Consider the following 19,616-nt stretch of genomic DNA (forward strand, 5'->3'; position numbering starts at 1 on the left):
GGGAGGGACGTAGGCTCTACTAAGAGCCTTTTACTGAGGAAGACTGCAATATGAGCTCTACTCTTGCTGTCCCCATGAGAGGGGGTGTTGCAGAAGCCTGAAGACCAGAGGTAAAAAGTCACTCAGATTGTGGATTTCATCAGAGAATTCACATGGGAGTGAATGGAAAGAATAAATAAAAGGCAACAAGCATCCATTAGAGATGAATTTTCAGGGAGCTAGTTCTTTAAATTGCCTGGGTGTTTCCTTTAAACTAGACACATCTATGAGTTAAGCAGCTGGTCAGTGATTTTGCTCTCACAGAAAGCAGATGTTTCCGCACAGCGTGGGAGCAGCAGTTGATAGTCCAGGGATTTGAAAGCAGCCTGTTCCTTGTGGCTTGGAGAGAACTGGGGGGCACAGCCCTCACTCATCTGATAAGGCACCCTCCTGGCAACAGTTCTCCACACACCATGCACTAGTCACAGAAGGTTGCCCTCAGGATTAGCAGAATCCCAGCATTGTATAATTCTTTCACATTTGTAATACATTTCTTCCTACCAGCTGTATAAAAGGGAATTCACAACTATCCATTGCAGTGAGTCTGATTTGCATCAGAAATTGATCTTATTTGCAGTACAAAATATAGTTGTTAGCTGCTTTGACATAAAAAGTGCAGATGAGGAATAAGATAATACCAAGCACCACAAGCATGCAGCACCACCAATTAACTCTTTTGTCTTTATGGGCATAGGTTACAAATTAACTACTTCTTAGAAGAATAATAAAGAAAGGAACCTGGGCCTAGCGAATCACCCCAAATTACACATGATTTGCATCATATGGGTGTGTATGAATAGACCTGTAGTTGAGAGGTCAGAACTATATTCAATTGCTGTAATCAGCATATCAGATCTTGGCTTTGAATTGCAAGGAGAATGACTGGAGGTGGTCATAGTATATGAAGTAACAGGACTTTGGTGAGAAAATATGCTAAATTTAGCACAGGGTCACAGTAACTTGGCTATGGATGAATGACTCTGTGGTCATGAATGAGTTAGGAGATGGTGCATCTGATTTAGCAGATCGCTTTAATCACAAATACACTTACTTATTTCTTCTTGCATAATGAAGTTTCCATGCACGTTTGTATATAGAACTGGAGATTCTAACCTAGCCCTCTGAATGAAGAAATCCAATAAGTGAAGGTAGCTGAGTAGTATTCTATTTGCTATAAAACTGCTCACTTTTGACCTGTTGTTTTTGAGGTAAGTTCAATGTCATGGTGATTTTGAACCTATTGTAACACCTCACCTTTTAAAATAGTCACCCTGTGTTGCTTCTGTCTCTGCATACTACCATATCCAGAAAAGATTGTTCAAAAAAAGCTCAGAGAATTGGTGCAATGTCTTACCTTAGCAAAAACCTGAAAAATTAGTAGATTTTGGTTTTGTTTCTTTTTTGTTTCTTACGAGATACTTTTGCATATTCTAGCTAAAACTATTGCTATTTTGGCTGCAGTGTCTTAAAAAGAAATTACATCGCAATTGTTCTTTGTAGTGCAACTTTGCAGCATGGTAGTACTTGTTTTGTGTTTTCTGTTTTTGGTTTTTTTTTTTTACATTTTGTCTAAGTTTTCTGTGAGTGTTTTATCAGTCTTGCAGTATTTTTGGTATGTTTTTTAGTTTTGATGGAGGACCCAGTGTACTGAATGGGAGAAGCATTTTGCTTTCCATTTGCCACAAGCACTCTTCAGTGAATGATGGCCTGCAAAATCTAGTTACAGAATTTGAGGCGTTTTAAAAACAATTTATTTGAAAATCTATTATAAAAACACTCAATATGCTTTCATAAATTTTAAAAATTTTGATAAGAAGACTTTCCTACCTCTTTGCAGCCAAAATAACATAGTTTGCAGTTATCTTCTGATGATTTAAAATTGCAGATAACAAAAACACAAATATAATCAAAACCAGTCAAGGCTGACTTATTGTCATTGCTCAAGGTGAGAGAAATGCAAGATCATTAGGCAATCCCATGCAAAACAAATATGTCAAGTCCTTTCAATTTTCATGATCAATAGTGCTATTCATCTGATAGGAAAGCTGGAAGATGCTTCTTTAACCTGAAGTGCCTTTCTAGGAATAAATCCTTTGGGAGCATGTGATACTATTTTCTAAGGTAGTATCATCGTTGGAGATCTAGGCTGACTTAACACTCTTCAGTTGCTCTGAAGAATGGTATCAGCCAAGTGTACTGAGCCAAAACCAACAGTTTGCTGGTTGGCTTGAAGAGGAGATTTTGTGGCATCCAAAACCAACTTGTAAGGTAAGCATAGAAGTGGGTTAGACCTGGTGCAAACAGATGTTCATAAAGGAGGGGTTGGTGTGAGGGATTTAGAATTTGCAGAGCTATTCAGGAATCAGGCCATGGTTTGGGAGTGAACTGCAGGTGGAGATAACTCATTTTGAAAGAGTCATGGGGGTTTCCCAGATTATGTATTTCTCGCCTTAAAAGTATGAAAGCTGGAGAAAAAGGCAGAAGAAAATTACTGAGGTGTACCCTTCATTTTTAAAAAATTATAAAGTAGAAGCATGTAAGAATGGATGAAAGGGAAAAAATAATGATTTGGAAGGTATAGAATAAAAGAGATGACATTTTTGAGAACTTCCAGACTTGGGTACTTCATCTCTGACCGTTGTCAGAGGGGATCACTGGGAACCAAACACAGCAAGTGGAGGGAATGTCAGTGTAATTTAGCAGGATTCGTGTCAGCTGATTTACTGCAGTAGTAGTGCCCCAAGGAAATATGGTGTTTCTTAGCTTGTTAGTAGTTAGCAAATGTATGCATATTACACACATATGAATGTTTCTCACTGTAGTACTCACTGAAATTTCACGGCACCAAAAATCCTTTCAGTGCAAAATTAGAATTTGACAACAATGTTAGCTTGACTCCACTGAAGATTAAAGCATAGAATAATGTGCAAATGGCACACCACACTTAAGAATTTAATTCATAATTGAGAAGGAAGTCATTCTGAATTCTTCTAACATTAGAAAACACACACCACTTGTAGAGTTATGGAATTTAACAGGTGTGTATGTAATATTTGTATATCATCTCTAGTAAGAGTAAGTTCAGATAGTAAACCACGTCTTCTACCAAACGTTATTACTTCTCCCAGCAGTAGTAGAGCATAGTCGATTCTATAGTTCAATACAGAACAAAAGCTATTTACTTACTTTTAAGTAATCCCTGCTGCAGCGTGCATGGCAGAGGTGTGACTGTGAAGCAAATATAGCTAATAATGGAGGGCAGCTTTAAAAGATGAAAGCAATATGTTCTGCCAAAAGAAAGATATTGAATCAAATAGGGAGCAAACTGATCTAAAAGGAAATCCTATGCCAGACATTAATGCTACGTGATAGCCACTAAGGCAGAGAGTGGGTTTATTAGAAGTTATTTAAGAAACAGACAGTAAGTCTACAAGCCTAAGGGACCTGCAGAAAACTTTGGAAGACCTCATTTCACCCTGAGAAAAGAAGGACACAGCGTTGAAATATTTCAATTCAGATGAAGCAACAACCCCAGATGGAATACTTTGTGAATTCTGGAAGAAGTAGTAAGTTATTGGCTTATTTTGCATAATAATTTAAAATTTTTCTAGGAAATTGATGTTTTCCAGGCTATATATGAGAAGCAGAACAAAAATGCATCTGGAAAACACTCTGATTTTCTACATGGCTGAAGAACATCTTAAGGAGTTGCTTCCAACCCTGAAGACAGAATCCATCTGTACCTGAGCTGGTCACCCTGGACTCACTGTAGGGTCAGTGGAGGCAGTCCAAAATTAGAGCAAATGAATCCAGTCATAGGTACCAGTAATTACCTCTGATACTGTGTTATATGTCTCAGTGCAAGGAGTTTCATAGATTAAGTTAGGCTTCAGATTTTCAGTGCACAAGACTGCTAGGTTACCCATAGCCAAAGCTGAAAATACTGCTTTGATATTTACTTTGGTGTGCTTGTTCAAAGCATATCTGTACACGCATACATGGATATATATATATATGCACAATACCAAGAAGCAGCATATACAGAGCTGAAATTCTCTGATAAGGCTGAAACACATAAAAAGATCTAGCCCTAACACTGCCTTTGAAAGAGGTGCTAGACTCTCCTGGGGAAGTTGGTCATTGCCCAAAATTACCTTGCTGACTGCAAGCGAGTTGTAAAATGGTGTTAAGAATACCTCTTATTTGTGTCTGTGAAGTTAGAAACAAGAAGATAACTCTGTAAATCTGTTCTTATTATTCATCACTCAGATGGCAACTGTACCCAACATGTTAACCAAAGAGGCACCTGTGCTGGAAGCACTCACTGTCCAAGTCTTTGAAACCCCTCAGCCCAGTTCAGTGCAGTCCTCTCTGGACATATTTTAAAACTTTGTGCACTAATGTAGATTTTTGTGTCTCACTACATTTCAGTGCTGGAACCCTTTATTCACACCAAGCCTGGCAGTGGGAGTGTTGGTAAAATCTCTTTTATTCAGCTCTCCTTAAGGCTTCTGTTCAGCTTTTGGAGAATGGCATCCTGGCAAATGGCAAGATGACAAGATTTGCAAATATGTGAGATGCTGCTTTTAATAAAAACAACACAAGCCTGTGGTTGAGCAGAACATTATGCCAGTGGGTTGACAGCTCACTGCTTTAATTTCCTCTTCAGCCTCTGAGTACTGCTGACACTGCTGTGCCTTAAAGTAAATTCCCACAGAACAGGTTTATATTATGAGATTATTATTTACATGCTCAATGTCATCCAGCAGATCTGATTTGCCACCTGCTGGAACTGATTTAAGACCCAATGGTCTCCACCCTTTTATCTCAGAGGGGCTGCATGCCTGCACAATGCAAGGACCGCCCATGGAGAGCAACCTGCAGGGAAAAGCTGCGCCCCTGACAACACGCTTCCAGCAGTGACATAGATGTTGTATTGTAGCATCTGACTGCTTAGCTCTCCTGCGCTGTCTATGTAGCAAATGGATGATTAGGATGATCAGAACAGAGGAACGCAGTTTTTCCATGTTCATCTCTGCAGTTCTAATCCGCTTGCTGAGAGATTGTCCTAAATCTATTAATATAAGTCTGCTCAGCACTTCCAATCAAAAGAAGAAGCAGTAATCACAGAGTCACAGAATCAGAATAACTTTGGTTGGAAGAGACCCTCAGGATCAACAAGTCCAACCATAACCTAACTCTAGCATTAAACCATGTCCCTAAGAACCTCGTCTGTACAACTTTTAAACCACTACAGAGATGGTGACTCAATCACTTCCCTGGGCAGCCTGTTCCAGTGCTTCAAAACCCTTTCTGTTAAGAAATTTTTCCTAATATCCAATCTAAACCTCCGCTGGTGCAACTTGAGGCCATTTCGTCCTGTCTCAATCAGAACTGTAATACATATACTGCAGTCCCATTGGTCTGGTCTGTATGTATCAAGATACTGGGAATTATTGCTTAATCCTCATCACTGGAAGAAGGGAAGCAGATCCCATAGAGATTAAAAGCAGTAGCCAATAAAAGTCATAGTCTATGAAAATATTACAATTATAAATGAAAGAGAACCTTTCCAAATAGCTTTCCTTGTGCTTTTACAAATGTTTAGACAGCCTAATCTACCCACATATTTAGAACAGCTATTTTCAGTGAGACCCTTATGAACTGTACTGTTAGTTAGCATTCTTGTTTGAGGTTAGCAATGGAAAATATTTCTTATCTGATTTGGCTGTCTTTATAAGTGAAAGACATGTAAAATGTATTTTGTCTTTTGAAACTTCTTTGATCTACATAATGGATCAGGAGAATTGCCTAGGAACATTTCTGTAACTGTCTTTGATGGTACTCTGCAAATCCTTTGTAAGCATTTTATGTATAAATGACAACACATTTCACATATCTAATCTAGATTTATTATATATATAGCTTGTTCTCTACAGCATTATAAACATGCTTAAGTGTCTGGGGATATAGTCAAAGCTCTGCCATTCAACCATGAAGACAGAAACTGACAGATCAGCAACAGGCCATTAGAGCTACATTTAGATCTATATGTAATCTTTCATATCACAAAACTGATCTTTCCATCCATCCCTTAGAAGAGCGAAGGGAGGAAAAATGATCCCATATAAAGGCAGAAGTTCAATATTTTGGCAAACTGGTACTAGAGATGTGTGAATCAAAATTCTCAGAAAGGATCTGAGAAAGTAAAATATCTATTTAAATGTCTGTTTCATTCAAAGGTCCTGATGATGCTAAACAAAAACTAGAACTTCACCACATAGTGTATTGACTGATGATGACTGTTCAGTTTGAGAAAAAGATGGCTCTGCCATAATATCATAATTGCAGCCTGAAGGGCACTTCTTGATAAGACTTAAGATGAGAGTTTTTGACATGGTTGCCATGTCATAACTGTGGGCTCATCCTCTTTCTTACACCTCTCTGCAACCTTCAAAGTATAAATTTGCAAACATACTCTCAGTATCTTAGATCAGAAAGTTTCTAAATATTCCATAATGCTTGTGGTTTTGTTAGTTGGTCACATGTATCTTAATTTCCATGATACACATCAATTCCTCAACCTCTGCATTAATTGCAAAGTTGGAATTGGAGAGGGGGCTTTTCCATTGATGTCTGCAGGAACAGAGTTTCGCCTGGCCTGATTATTCCTTTTAAATATCTTTTGCAATTCTAAAAATGTAACTAAACCAGCATAAAGTTCTTCTTTTTCCTAAAACAGGACAATAGGACAACAACAATAGGCCTGTAGTTACACTTAACATGCTAACTGGTCTCCAGACGAGTTTGTCTTGTGTATCGCTTAATTTTCCAGTCTTGGGGATCACCTGTGAGACTGTAGTGGGGAGACAGAGTGTCTCTTTGGGGAAACAAAGTAAACACCTTAAGTCACTATGAGTTTTGATGAATTTGCATCATGGTGGGATCCTTTTATCCTCTGTCTGTCTCATCTGATCTTTTGCTATGTTCTGCTTCCTCTTCTGCAGAGTGCTCTTTATTGTGTTCAGAACAATGGTGGGTGGGGTGCTGTGCATGCCAGAGAAATAATCTTAATATGGAGTCCAGCTTGGTAGAAAGTTTTATAAGCAATTATCTTTGAAATGTATTTACTGTATTTACTGTCCCTCAATAGCAGAAGACAATTAAAATAGGAAAGTCAGTGTTGCTTGCATCAAAGGTCATAGAAGATGCAGATCTTCCCAAAACATTCCTAACAAAATAAATTTTCGAAGTCTCAGGTAGTTCCTTGGACTATGTGTATAATGTAGAATAAAAGAGGGACAGGTGCTATCTCTGAGGTCAAGATATTCATGTCCAGATTGCTTCAGGCCAACGTGTCAGGCTAGAATTTATGAGCAGGTTGACTGAATCTGGGCTATGTAGTATTTGGTCAGACATCTCCTCTAAGCTCCGTGTGATGTTCTTATAGTTTTGAGTCATAATTAGCCTTTTTCATGACTTTTTAAACACTGCTATCCTTAATTACTTACTTAATAGGTCATAATTATGTATGTACCATGCCTTGGCGCATGGCAGGAAGACACTTGTGCATGTTTGAAGATGCAAAGCCTGCTTGAAGACTATCATAAAACTCTGTGTGAGATGAATCAAGAAATCCATTTGCTACAGTCTTTCTCATTGATAAAAAGATCTCTGGAACCATATCTGGGTGTTGCAATCAAGTGAGCTAACCAGAGTGGTCCAAAACAGGGTCAGGGAGCAAGGTAACCATGAACTAGGGCAGACAAGCAGAGCTCCAATACTTAAAACTCTCTGTCTCTTATATTTAACAATATAGAGGTATCCTCAGTTCCCAGTTAATCCTGAAAGTTTGGATTAAAACTTCCCTATTGGATTAAAACCTGCTTCTTAGTGTCTTTCATGGAGCATTGATAACTATTTTTTGAAAACCTGAAAATATTTTAATACGTGTCCAGCTTTTTAAGATTTGGTATCTCTCCGAGAAGGACAGATCTTATACCTGAAGAGCTTTCTGTCAAAGTGAAGGCATCACAGGAGTAAAAGTTGAAAATTTAGATACAGAAAGGGGATTGTATATATTTTTTGCAGTTTTTTAGAACTTGTCAAAAATTTGATATTAACTACTGTTTTCTAACCATTCAAAACAGTGATAGAGTCCCAGAAGTTTTTTTAGCTAATTAAGGTTTAGTTTCCTTTTGACTCATGTTTGCCTGTTTTACTTGCTTTTTTAGAATTCTTACTTTTAATAAGTAAATGCTAGCCCCAAATCTAAATACTGCTCCCTTTTTATATTAGAAACTCTTCCATCACATTTCTCCACTGCATCTAAAGATTAACCTAGAGTTGATATGACCTTAAGAATATCTCATAATATTACTTGGTTCTTGTCTTTTTCCTTTTCTTTTAAACAGCATGGATTTGCTTGCCATTCCCTGACTGCCCTTCTGGGCCTAGAAGATTTTGTTATGAATAACTTGGCCAAAAGACAGTGTTAGAGGTTTAAGTTCATGGTGTATTCATCAAGTGCCACCAAGCTATTAGTTTCCAGATGGATGAGGAGGTCTCTCAGAAATGTAGTGACATTATGAAATACTCTCTGTAAAACCTTATGGTTTATATGGCCAAGTGAACTCTTGTACTCTATAACACCATGACTAGTGAGTGATCCATCAGGCTTTCTGTGTCATGTGAACACAGTCGCAGAATCTTACACTTGGGAGCAGATATGAGAAATAGCAGGTGGTGGTCTGATCCATGAAAAAAAAATGGGTTTCTGCTGGGTCTGAGACCAGCAGGCTCAGAGATGGATAAAGGCCAGGACACTTTCTGAGCCTCTTCAGGACTCCTCCTGTCCCCTGAGAAGCCTCGATGACATCTGATCTTCTGAACCCTGATGTCTGCAGTGGACAACAAATAGAGAGAAGTGTTTTGTTTAACATAGGTGACTGGCCAGAAAAAAATGGATCTGAAGTGTTCATTTGACCTTGGTGTGTAGACAAACAGATCTAAAGTAGGACTATCGGCTTGGGAATCCTTTAAAAAAGCCAGCTGGTCAGGCCATCTTTTATTTCATTTTCAATAGAAAATGCAGGTTGAGGTTGACAAACAGTGTTTATGTCAGTATACATTACTGATAACAATAGGATGTAATAGAGACAGGAAGCATGGGTTTCTTGGAAAAGCACAGAAGTGCTTTTGTGTTTTAAGTGTGAAAAAATCTAAATAGAGCTAGAGACGAATGTTGTCATATATGTACTTTACAGTATACATTTGCTTTTCTAAACATCCTCAAGAGCGAGATAATTAATTCTCTCCTGTTGACATCAGGGAGCTGATTTACTCTTTTATTTTCCTAGTATTTGTGAATGTTAAAGCAGTGAAAACAAACATAAATAATGAATATTTCATCCCTAAACATTAAGTTGCACAAGATAGGTTTTATTTTCAGATTTATTTTCATATTCACTTTACAGTAACAAATAAAAATAGTCCTAAAATAGGTATAAATAATGAGATTAACTTTTGGGGCTTTGCTGTCATTTTAAACCACTGCGTGCCTACTCTCAGGGTGTTCACTGCAAGGCCAATTATCCTGAACCTTGTACTTGTTCTCAGAGTATCTGTTATATATGCATATATTGCTCCAAGAATGTTGCCTCAGGGTGCTACAGAAGTAAGCAGGGAAAACACTTGCAGAAAACAGACGTATAAATCCTTCTATTGTCACTCTCTTGCCGTGATACCTCCCACAACCTGTTCTTAATTTGTCTAGAATCTATATGAAAATATTCTCCCTCTGAACCTCTTTGCTTCTATTTCCCTGCACGTTATTTCTTGTCTATCAGTTGCCTTCATTTGTGAAAATGTCTGTGTTGGGAGTGCAGCCTCAGTTCAGGGGAAATGCTGGGTGAAGGCAGCTGTTCCAAGGAATTTTTACTGATGAGAGTTCCTGGGAAAAGCTGCTTTGTTTTTGATGATGACTGGGAGAGGTAGGGAGGGTGAATACAGGTAGCTTTAAGCTGTTTCGTGCTTCTGGCTTGGGCTTGGAGTTTCTTGCTGGTCCTGAGAGGCAGTATGTTTTCAGAGAACACTCTGGCCATATCCACTGGGTCAAGCGTCTGCAACTTGGACACAGAAAGTGTTTCCAGGGGGTTGTTTCTATTTATTTCAAGGCCTCGTCTCCCTGACAGGACATCAGAATTAGGAGGCAAGAAACATCTGCACCCTGGAACTTGTCCAGGCACTTCAACTTGAAGTAGTTTGTGTTACTTTTAACTAAAAACTTTTTGGAGAAGACTGGATATGACTAAAATGTCCAGAAAAAGGCCAAAGGCTAATTTACAATTTAAGTTAATACATTTGGTTGTGGGAATATTTTTTTCTGCGGTTCTGTTATGATTGAATAAGTCATGCCTACAGTTCCACCGACTGCTTATATTGGCAAAGTCTGCCCTGGTGTGCAAAGATGAAACTGATCTTGCGTTTTCCACTTCTATCACAAAGCCTGTCTACCTCAAACAAGTGTTGGGATGAGTTGGGTGAAGCTCTCCAGGAACACTTGAAGGTGATCCTATAATAAGGACCACTTCAGAAAAACATCCTTGTAAAAATTCAGCTTTAACTGACCAGACCTGAATATTTATTTGCTCTTTGACCTTTGAGAATGCAACAGTCACTAGATTAAATGTTTTCTCATCTAATGGATGTTTTATGATGCTGTTTTCAACATAATAACTCTGTGTCAGATCTCCCTGATGTTTTGTAGCTGCTCTGCTACCACCATCCACCCTACAGCCACTTGAATTATATTACTATAGAACTCCATGGTACCAGATGAGAAAAAAGGAAATGCTTGAAGTACAAGCTGCATTGTTGCTCTTCCACATGGAAATATCTAGCTTCTTGTTCTGATAGAAGAGTAATTGCTAGCTGGTACTACCTTGTCCTCAGCAGCAGGAGGATAGAAGTGTTCCTAGTGTACAGTAGGAACAAATAAGGCTCTTTTACTTGCTCAAAATGTTGCCCAGAGATTTCCAGGTTAAGGGTGTTGATGTCATTTGCAGTCACATCTTACTCTTGAGAAATTCAGTCTTGATGTGCATAATATACGAAAAGTCTATTCAATTATACATGTTGGTTCAAGCTGCACGTACCCTTAAGTCCCACGGTGATTTAGCAACAGTGCCATGTATACTGGAGAAAATGAGAACCTATTGTCATTTTCTCCTTTATAATCACCCACAAGTTTATCTGTTTTGCTGGCAACATGTTCAGGCTTCTGCAGTCTTGATACTCACTGTGCTTTGCAATTACACCTCCCTTGCTTACTGTATAGTACCAGAGGATGAAGTGTTGGATTGAATGCAGACATTGAAGTGTTGATGTTGAATCCATTCTCTTGGTATCTGCTTCCTTCCTTCGCTTTGTAAGCTCTTTCAGACATCTGATTCTGGCATGTACTGATCTTCAGATATACTTAAACAGCAGCAAGCCAGTGTTTCACAGTCTGGAGACAAGGCCCTTGCTATAGGAATAGGTGTGAAGGATGGCATCTGCTCCTTGGTCAGAGCTCCCCTTCTCCCTCCTTCTTCTCCCTCCCCTTCCCCTTCCCCTTCCCCTTCCCCTTCCCCTTCCCCTTCCCCTTCCCCTTCCCCTTCCCCTTCCCCTTCCCCCCCCTTCCTCTCCCCCTTCCCTCCCCTCCCTCCCTCCCTCCCTCCCTCCCTCCCTCCCTCCCTCCCTCCCTCGCCCTTTTTTTCTTTCCCTTCCTTCTCCTTAGGTCTGAGACATTTTTTATCTTTCTGTTCATCTTGCCTCATTTATTTGTGGAAAGTGAGGACTTATAGAAGTCTCAAGTGAAATAAAGACTTGTGAATGCTATTACATGCATTTGTAATTAAAGTTTGATTATCATTCCAGTTCTACCCTCATTAATGGTTATGTAAACACAGATGGATGTGAAGACAAGCAGACATAGAGCTCCTATTGTTGTAGATAAATATGAATTACAGGAAACTAGAGAAAGGTCTTGCTCTATGGATCAGAGGCAACGTAGATTCAGCTCCTCAGAAGTTGGAGCTACATAAACAGATGCAAAGGAAGCACTGAAACCACAGAAACACCAATTTTTTCATACACAGGCTAGCTAAAGCTGTCACTCAGCACAGCAGCCAACCCCACAGTGGTTTTCCATCTTTCCTTGCACGAGCTATTACAAATGTGAACTACAGAAGAGTAACAAGGCAGCTGTGGTCTCCATGAGGTTGGCGCAGAGCCTTTCAAAGATAGAGCAGTTCAAAAGTGTGTTCTTCCATTGTAAATCAAACCAAAAATGTTTGTGATTTTTGTCTGCCTTTTGCTGACAGTGCCCCTCCTCTGGGCTGGGCCCCAACATGGCGTGGCTGAGAGCCGAACTGGTGGAGATTGTGGTTTGTATTTACTAAAGCTAAGAGTGTGCCTGCCCTTTGGCCAAGGGTGTGTTTCTAGGTTGTGTAGACAATCCCTAGTGCGCTTTTAACTGGCTAGATCGAGGTATGGATAGCAGTTTAGCCACTGCAGACCAGAGCACAGTAGAGGCACAGCACCCAGTTGGGTTGCTCAGCTTCTTAGGCAGGTTTTTCAGCCTGCACAGAGCTCTAGGTTTGCTGCAGCAAGTAGGCAATTAGGGTAACCTAAGGGTTACTAGAGTGTAACCTTACAAGATGAAACAGCATTCTGGCTGGCGTGAGGCCTGGCTCTGGGGATGGCTGGTTGGTGCTGTCTCCATCACTCTACCAGCAGAGCTTTGGGAGAGTCTTGTCACACGCTCAATTTGAGACCCTGCAGAATCTGGACATTGGATTTTGCATCACTTAACGTGATGTTTCAAGCATTCTGCTGTTTAACAAAAATTTCTGATGCCAGTAGCCATTATACTAAATGTTGCTTTACTTAAAAAAATATTTTTTAATTTAACAATTACTTCATAATTAATTTAATAATGTGTACTGAGTGGCCTCAAATTGCCATGTAGTGGCTGTGTCATGAGTGTCTTATTAAATCTAAGTTAGATTCTTTGCAATATTTGACATAATTCACCCAATTTTTCTTTTTCTATGTAATTTCAAGAAAACAAAAGTTCCTCTGTGTGTTGATTACTTGGAGGAAATGTACAGATTTGCTCATAGAATCATCTTACAAATGCTTACTTAATGACCCTCTTTGGGAATTATGTTATTTCCCTGAACACTGCACCATGCTGAATTTGAAACTGTGCAGGGTTCTCAAGTGCGAAGTATCTGGTGAAACAATCCTTTATTTGAAGTAAAGACAATGAATGACCTTTATTGATCTCCAATTTCAACTTTGCAATCTGGGACTGATAAATTTAATTGGAGTTTATTTAAGGCATATCTTCACAAACCTTCCATAATCTGAGTAGTTCTATTGATTTATGACTTACCCTTGTGTTAAATGGTCTGAAATATCTTCCTTTTGTATTTTGTTACATTTCTCCAAATGAAGATGTTTTTTGTTTGAGGTGTTTTCCTTTCAGTTTTGTCTGGCAAATAGTGACACTAGTCTGGACCTATCTGTGGGTGTAAGCTATTTTCAGATAACTGAAGGAATTTATTGTCTCACCTTAAAGAATTTCAGTTTGAAGAATAGTATTTGTTCAACACTGTCAAGAAATTCTTCTGTTCTTTGGGTGTGTATGCAACCAAGAAATGCATAAGGTAAATATAGTGCTAATTTTTTAGTTCTAGTCATCTGTACTGACCTTTTTTCTCTTTATTTGCTGTGAAGCTCAAGCACAGAACCTGAAAAGCAAAGTGATTGGCAGTTCTGGTAAATAAGCTGTACTTGGTCTGTGTATTTTATAATAAAAATCAGCGGAAAATACTAGGAAAATACGATTAACCTGTTCTTAGGGATATCTACTAGATTCTGGTTCTTTTATATTTTCTTTTCCATCACAAAAAACATAGTATGGGAATCACTGAATCAGGGTTCCTGTCCAATGTATGTGAGACTCTTACTTTGGAATAAAGACTAATATGCTTAAAATAATATTGAACACATTATACATAACACTTGCAGATAAATAGATTTCAGCTTCTTTCAAGTCATATTGTTCATCCATTTGGGACATTGATGTTGATCAATATTTGAAACAGGCTTAACTAAACCAAGTAATTTATCCTCTTGCAAAGAGCTGACATTGCCACAATATTTATCTATGAGCTGCTCACCCAAAGATGACAAAAATGTTTGAATTCTTATTTCATTTAACAGTATTTAGCCTTGCTGATGCCAATGGAGCTACTTATTCAGCTACAAAAGTAGAGTCATATAAATGGTCATGAAAATTTTATTCAAGTACTTTTTTGTACAGTGCTAAATTAAAAAAAAAATATAGAAATCTAAACCATGCACAGACCTGAGCAGGTGGTTCTACAATAGCAAACTGAGATAAAACAAGAAACTAGAATGTGAGTATTGTTATACGCACATGTATTGCGTTCAGATATTAACTGAAAACACAGGGCATAGCCCTAGGCAGTGTCTGGTCAGACAAGCAAGTCTGTTTACTGCTGTTGCAGGTAGCCTGCACGTATAATCTCAACATACTTCTGAGTTTTCAGCTCCATTGTAAAAGCATTTAAATTGTTCTCAGAGTAGCTTTGAGCATGAAAAATGGTAAGAAAGCTGGGGGAGGAGCAGGGTTGCGATAATGCTGGAGAGAGCACCAATTTGTATACTGAATTGGAGGGTAGAGAAGAGAGCAATAAGGAAGGGGATGTGGCCAGTGGTGCAGATGGTGAAAATAAGCTTTTTCCCCAAGGTCCGTCATCAGACTTGCTCTGCTGTCCTACCAACCGATTTATCTTCCTTTGGCTTTGCTTTCATCAACAACTTTCAGGTACATTTAAAGTTCACTGCCGTTAACAAAAGGGTTTTTTTCTCTCTTTGCTAAGTTTTTGTGTTTCAATCCTAAGGCAGAGACTAGGTATTTCTTGTCTTCTGCGGCAGCATCTAACTTGCTATTGTTAACAAGTTTGATTCTGTGCCTGAGGGTCAGTTCAGCCTTCCTGCCAAAAAATCCCACTGAAGCCAGATGTGGGTGGAGTTTCTGATGAATGGTTTGCCTCAGGAAAGAAGTAAATTTGGTCTTTCCAAATGTGTTCGCAATTCAGAGTTGAATTTGGTATTGGTACGTAACAGTGATGAACTAAAATACACACAGAATATTACTGAGGTGTTTTGCTTCCAACATGTCCAAAACAAACAGCCTTGCTTTGTTAGTCCAGTATTGCTAAAAGTCCCTTAAGTATGGGTCTTTCAAGGGCAGAAATACAATCAACACCCTCACTATGAGGCTGAGACCCCTTGGGTTTGAATTGTTTTCCTTCTTGATTTATAGCAGAGACCTGAGCTATGTTCTTGTTCTTAGCAACCTGCCTTCCTTGCTGATTTGCAGAACATCCCACCACAGTGCTTTTCACTCTCCTCAGAGAAGCTGTTTTGCTTTGTGTAAGCAGTTAAATGCTTGCTGGGCTGATGGGAGAAATTCCATGTTGGGTATTTAAAACCTCAGTGACACTCCTGGGCTTTCCTTTGCTTCTGCCAACTCATGAAGTGCAGAAGTGGTGCTTGTGAGATGGACAGAAGCAGCCTGCCTGATGGATGGAGGGAAGAAAGGATTGTTCCAGCTTCCTGGTCTGGCAGGTGAAAGTTTGCATTAGCCCTTCCAGAGGAACAGAGCAGTTCATCCCCAAACTGTGCTGGAGAGAGGTTGGATAAGTATCCCACTCACAAGGCTTTAGTGCTTGTTTTGTGAATCTAGATTTGTCTTTCAAATAATGATCCCACGAATTAGATATATTGATGGTCAGGTACATCCCTCCAGTCACCTACAGGTCAATAGAAAGTATTTATCATGCAGTCCTGAGAGCACAGTGATTATTTTTGGTTTGATTCCCTTATGCTGAAGCAGTACATCTGAGGCTGAGAAGTACTCAGTTTAGGAGGCTTTCAATTCCCACAAGTAGATGTATGCTAGTATCAGGAAGGAAAGGGAGACATTAAATGAGGTGAAGGTGGCTGCAAAGAAGCATTAGATAATAGGTTTAATTTAAAATTATGAATGATACAGTTAAAGTATTTTAAAGGTAAACTACAGTACAGACACAGAATGTCCCTTGTAGTGTGGGACCTGTGGATTTGCGTGAATATCACTGGCCACCTGCATGTAGGGAAGGTATCGGGGGAAGAAGCAGGTACACAGAGAAAGGAGCTTTTTCACATCCACTTTGAAAAGGTGAAATTCCTGCTGTCCTTGTATGAACTGGTACGGTGTGAGTGAGGGAGGAAACCAAAAAATGAGAAATAGAATGCTTTCACAAAACATGATGAAGCTAAAAAGAATACAGTTACATTTGTTTTTAAAGTGTAATGACTCAGTTAACTGACAACAGCTGGAAAGACTGGATTAAAATAATTTTCTCTCTAATGTCCATTTGTCATGAATACTTAAGAAGAAATCATACAAACTCATGATAGTTACAGAAGTGTGACTTGTATTTAAGAGAGCTACTGCTTGGACATCAGATGTAAGAAGCCAGTGCTCTGAAATGTGTCTGTTTTATGTTAACAACTATAGAGTCTGATTTTGCAGGCCCTGAGCCATGTAAGAGTGGAACTACTCTCCTGAACACAATATATATTATATGAGTACAGCAATACATATTTGACATGCATAATTATCAGAGCTTTTGTCTATTTTGTAATTTTAAATGTTAGATCTCTGTTTTGATTTTAAACCAAATGAAAATATACAGTGGAAATAAACAATGAAAATGCATGCACATCTTGGGGCAGAAATAATGTAGCCTCATGAGCTTTCATTAAAAAAATCAAAATCCCATTCCCTGTCAAAGATAGCTCTTAGCTTTCCTTTTTCAAATCTATTCAGAAAACCCTACACTACATAAAATAGAATGCATTAAAGAAAGTGTTTTTCTTTTCTTTCCCTTCCTTCTCCCTCTCTCTCTTTTTTTTTTTTTTATTTTAAAAGAAGTAACCTAAAATATGTGTGCCGTGGAAGAGCGTGTGCTGAAGTTTCATGTTTCAGGTAATCTTCTTCAAAATAATGGGAGTCTAGATTGCATCAGTTAGTTTAAAAACTGCTATGCTATTGGTAGGGACAAAATGGGATTAGAGCCAAAATTTGACTGTGTTACTGCCAAAGTCTGTATCAGATTTAAGACACATGCTTCTGCAAGCTTCCATGAAGGCTGTGAAAAAAGTTTTAATACAGAGTTGGATTACAGCTCTCAAGCTCAAAACATTGGCCATTACACTACCATCTTAAAAGGCTGCTGTAACACAGAGCACAGAATAGAGCAGATTTCTCACAATTTCTGCACTACAGATGGATTTTGAATGCCTCTTTGTCTCTTGATGGAAGATACATTAACTTAATTAACTGGAATCCATACCTGTATATATACAGATACACATCTATTTAAATCCTTATCATGATTTTCTTCCAAATGTATCTAAAACCTGCTCTAAGAAATTATATTCTCTAGATGGACTCACAATTATCTTGAGCAATAAAGAGCCAGATATTTACTGTCTTATGTTGGAATTCTCTGTGAGTTTATAAGAGAAATCCTGGAAGCTTTTCTGTATTGCTGATAGAGAAATGCATTTTGAAACAGACACCTCTAGCTATATGACGACGACTGCATAGCAACCTGTGGATTTTAAACATCAGAATGTACAAACCGTGGACAACTGTGAATATTTTCATAGTTTCTTTTCTACATCTCTTGCAAGGATCTGACTATGAGAATGGATCTATGAAGGTAGGTGATCTTTATTTGTTGTCATTCTTAATAATTCAAATTGCCAGAATTACATACGTTTCATGTGCAAGGTGGTGGTCTTTTTGCTGGTTTGGTGTTTGTGTTTATTTTGTGATGGTTCAGTTGCACAGATCTTTAGCAGCCGTAGAAGAAAGGATAATCTATAAAGAAGTTAAATCCATAGTTGCTGTTTAATATTTTATACCTTTTTACTAGTTTTTATTAGGTACTTGTACACTTTGCCCTTAAGTGAAACTTTTATTGTAATGCATGCAAAATAAAAACAAAATCTAAACAAAAATGCAAGTCAGAGCATTTAGAATAGTTGTTAAATACAGTTTTTAATTTCAGGTATTTAGAGTTGCAGGCGTTAGTATCCTAGTATTGAAAATTTTTCCCAAAAAAACACGTGTTCATCAGTTGTTCACTTGTTTGCTAGAAATCAGAGAAATGTTTTTCTATTTTTTTTTTTTTTTTAATTAGGAGATATTATCCAGGACTTTAAAATAAACAGCAGTTAGTAACAACAGAGCACATTGCCTGCAAATTAACCTTTCTTTTGAATATAGTACATGCAACAAAACTTAAGCTGAAACCTCACCTTGAAAGTAGGATTTTTCAGATCTGACTTTCTGTGACAATGTGAGAACATCCAGAACAACAATTTAGAAAAATCAGAACAAAAACTGGAACAAGTTTCTACATGTGAAGTGTTCCCAAAAATGATTAATTCAGTGTGTGGTCCAGAACAAATTATTTGTTTTTCACTAACAGAGCAAAACAAGCTAATGCTTTTGTTTTCAGTTCAGAAAACCTCCTGCTTGCAAGAAATGACCACACACTGGTCTGTGAACTGCAAAGCACGTTGACCTATGTTTTAGCAAAGAAATGCTAAGTTCTGTGCTTAATTGCAGACTGCTGTTGCCAGCACAAGAAGGCAGCAGTAGTGAGCGATGTGTGCCTCAGAATAACTAATGACCAACCCCTTTGCCTGCTCACCATTCACAGGCTTTTAATTTACAACCTCAGCAATCAGTGCTTTGAAGGCATTAAGACCAGCATAATCAGTCTTGTATATATTACCTTTATGAGCTGCATGACAAATCACTGGTTTCTTACATGTTTCTTACTTTATTTAAATCAGAAAGTGCTTTCTAATATAGAATACTAACCATTGCATAATTGGCAGAGATGATGATTCTGTTCTCACATGGGATACAAGTTTATTCAGCATAATAGTAAACCACTAGTTAGTCTTAATTAAAAGACTAACTAAATTTTGAAACCATATCCACTTTGCATGGAATAAATGTGAGAGCTCTTCTTGCTAATTTAAACTGGTTTATAGATTATTCACTGTGATAGCATTATCTGTCCAATATCTGTACATCTATAATTGTTTCCATTGTAATTTGGCTACCACTCTCAAGAAGTCAGCCCAGCCATGGAGTATTGTATACAATAACCAATCACTGCTAGTTTCCAAGAATATCCTGAAGGTATCATGTAGATCACACTAAAAAGCATGTTTCATATACATTGGCCACTGATTGTCACAAAGAAAATACTTTTTCCACTTGTTATGGCTCTTTCTGTGTAGAGACTTTTGGCTAGGCTGTTGACAATTTTTCTTTTAATGTTTCACATGTATGTTAGATTTCTGGGTTGTTTTGGCATCCATAACCTGTGGGCTTTTATCTGTGTATGTATGTAGATATACCCCAC

General features: G+C 38.3%; 1 protein-coding gene and 1 long non-coding RNA gene across 2 annotated transcripts in view; one reads left to right on the top strand and one right to left on the bottom strand.

Annotated features, from left to right (window-relative positions):
- Positions 1-14,361: 14,361 nt before the first annotated feature.
- Positions 14,362-18,817, bottom strand: LOC139828661 (uncharacterized). The gene is made up of 3 exons (XR_011740576.1): positions 18,493-18,817; positions 17,949-18,052; positions 14,362-16,077 (listed from the first exon to the last, which is right to left on the bottom strand). It is a non-coding gene; the product is annotated as an uncharacterized lncRNA (long non-coding RNA).
- Positions 17,289-19,616, top strand: part of VEGFD (vascular endothelial growth factor D) — a 33,214-nt gene continuing 30,886 nt past the window's right edge. The window contains exon 1 of the mRNA XM_065862505.2: positions 17,289-17,891. Within this exon, the coding sequence (XP_065718577.1) occupies positions 17,802-17,891 (90 nt within the window). The 5' untranslated portion in view covers positions 17,289-17,801. The remainder of the gene's footprint in view (positions 17,892-19,616) is intronic.

The sequence above is a fragment of the Patagioenas fasciata genome, chromosome 1 (assembly GCF_037038585.1).
Source record: "Patagioenas fasciata isolate bPatFas1 chromosome 1, bPatFas1.hap1, whole genome shotgun sequence".
NCBI classification, from domain to species: domain Eukaryota; kingdom Metazoa; phylum Chordata; class Aves; order Columbiformes; family Columbidae; genus Patagioenas; species Patagioenas fasciata.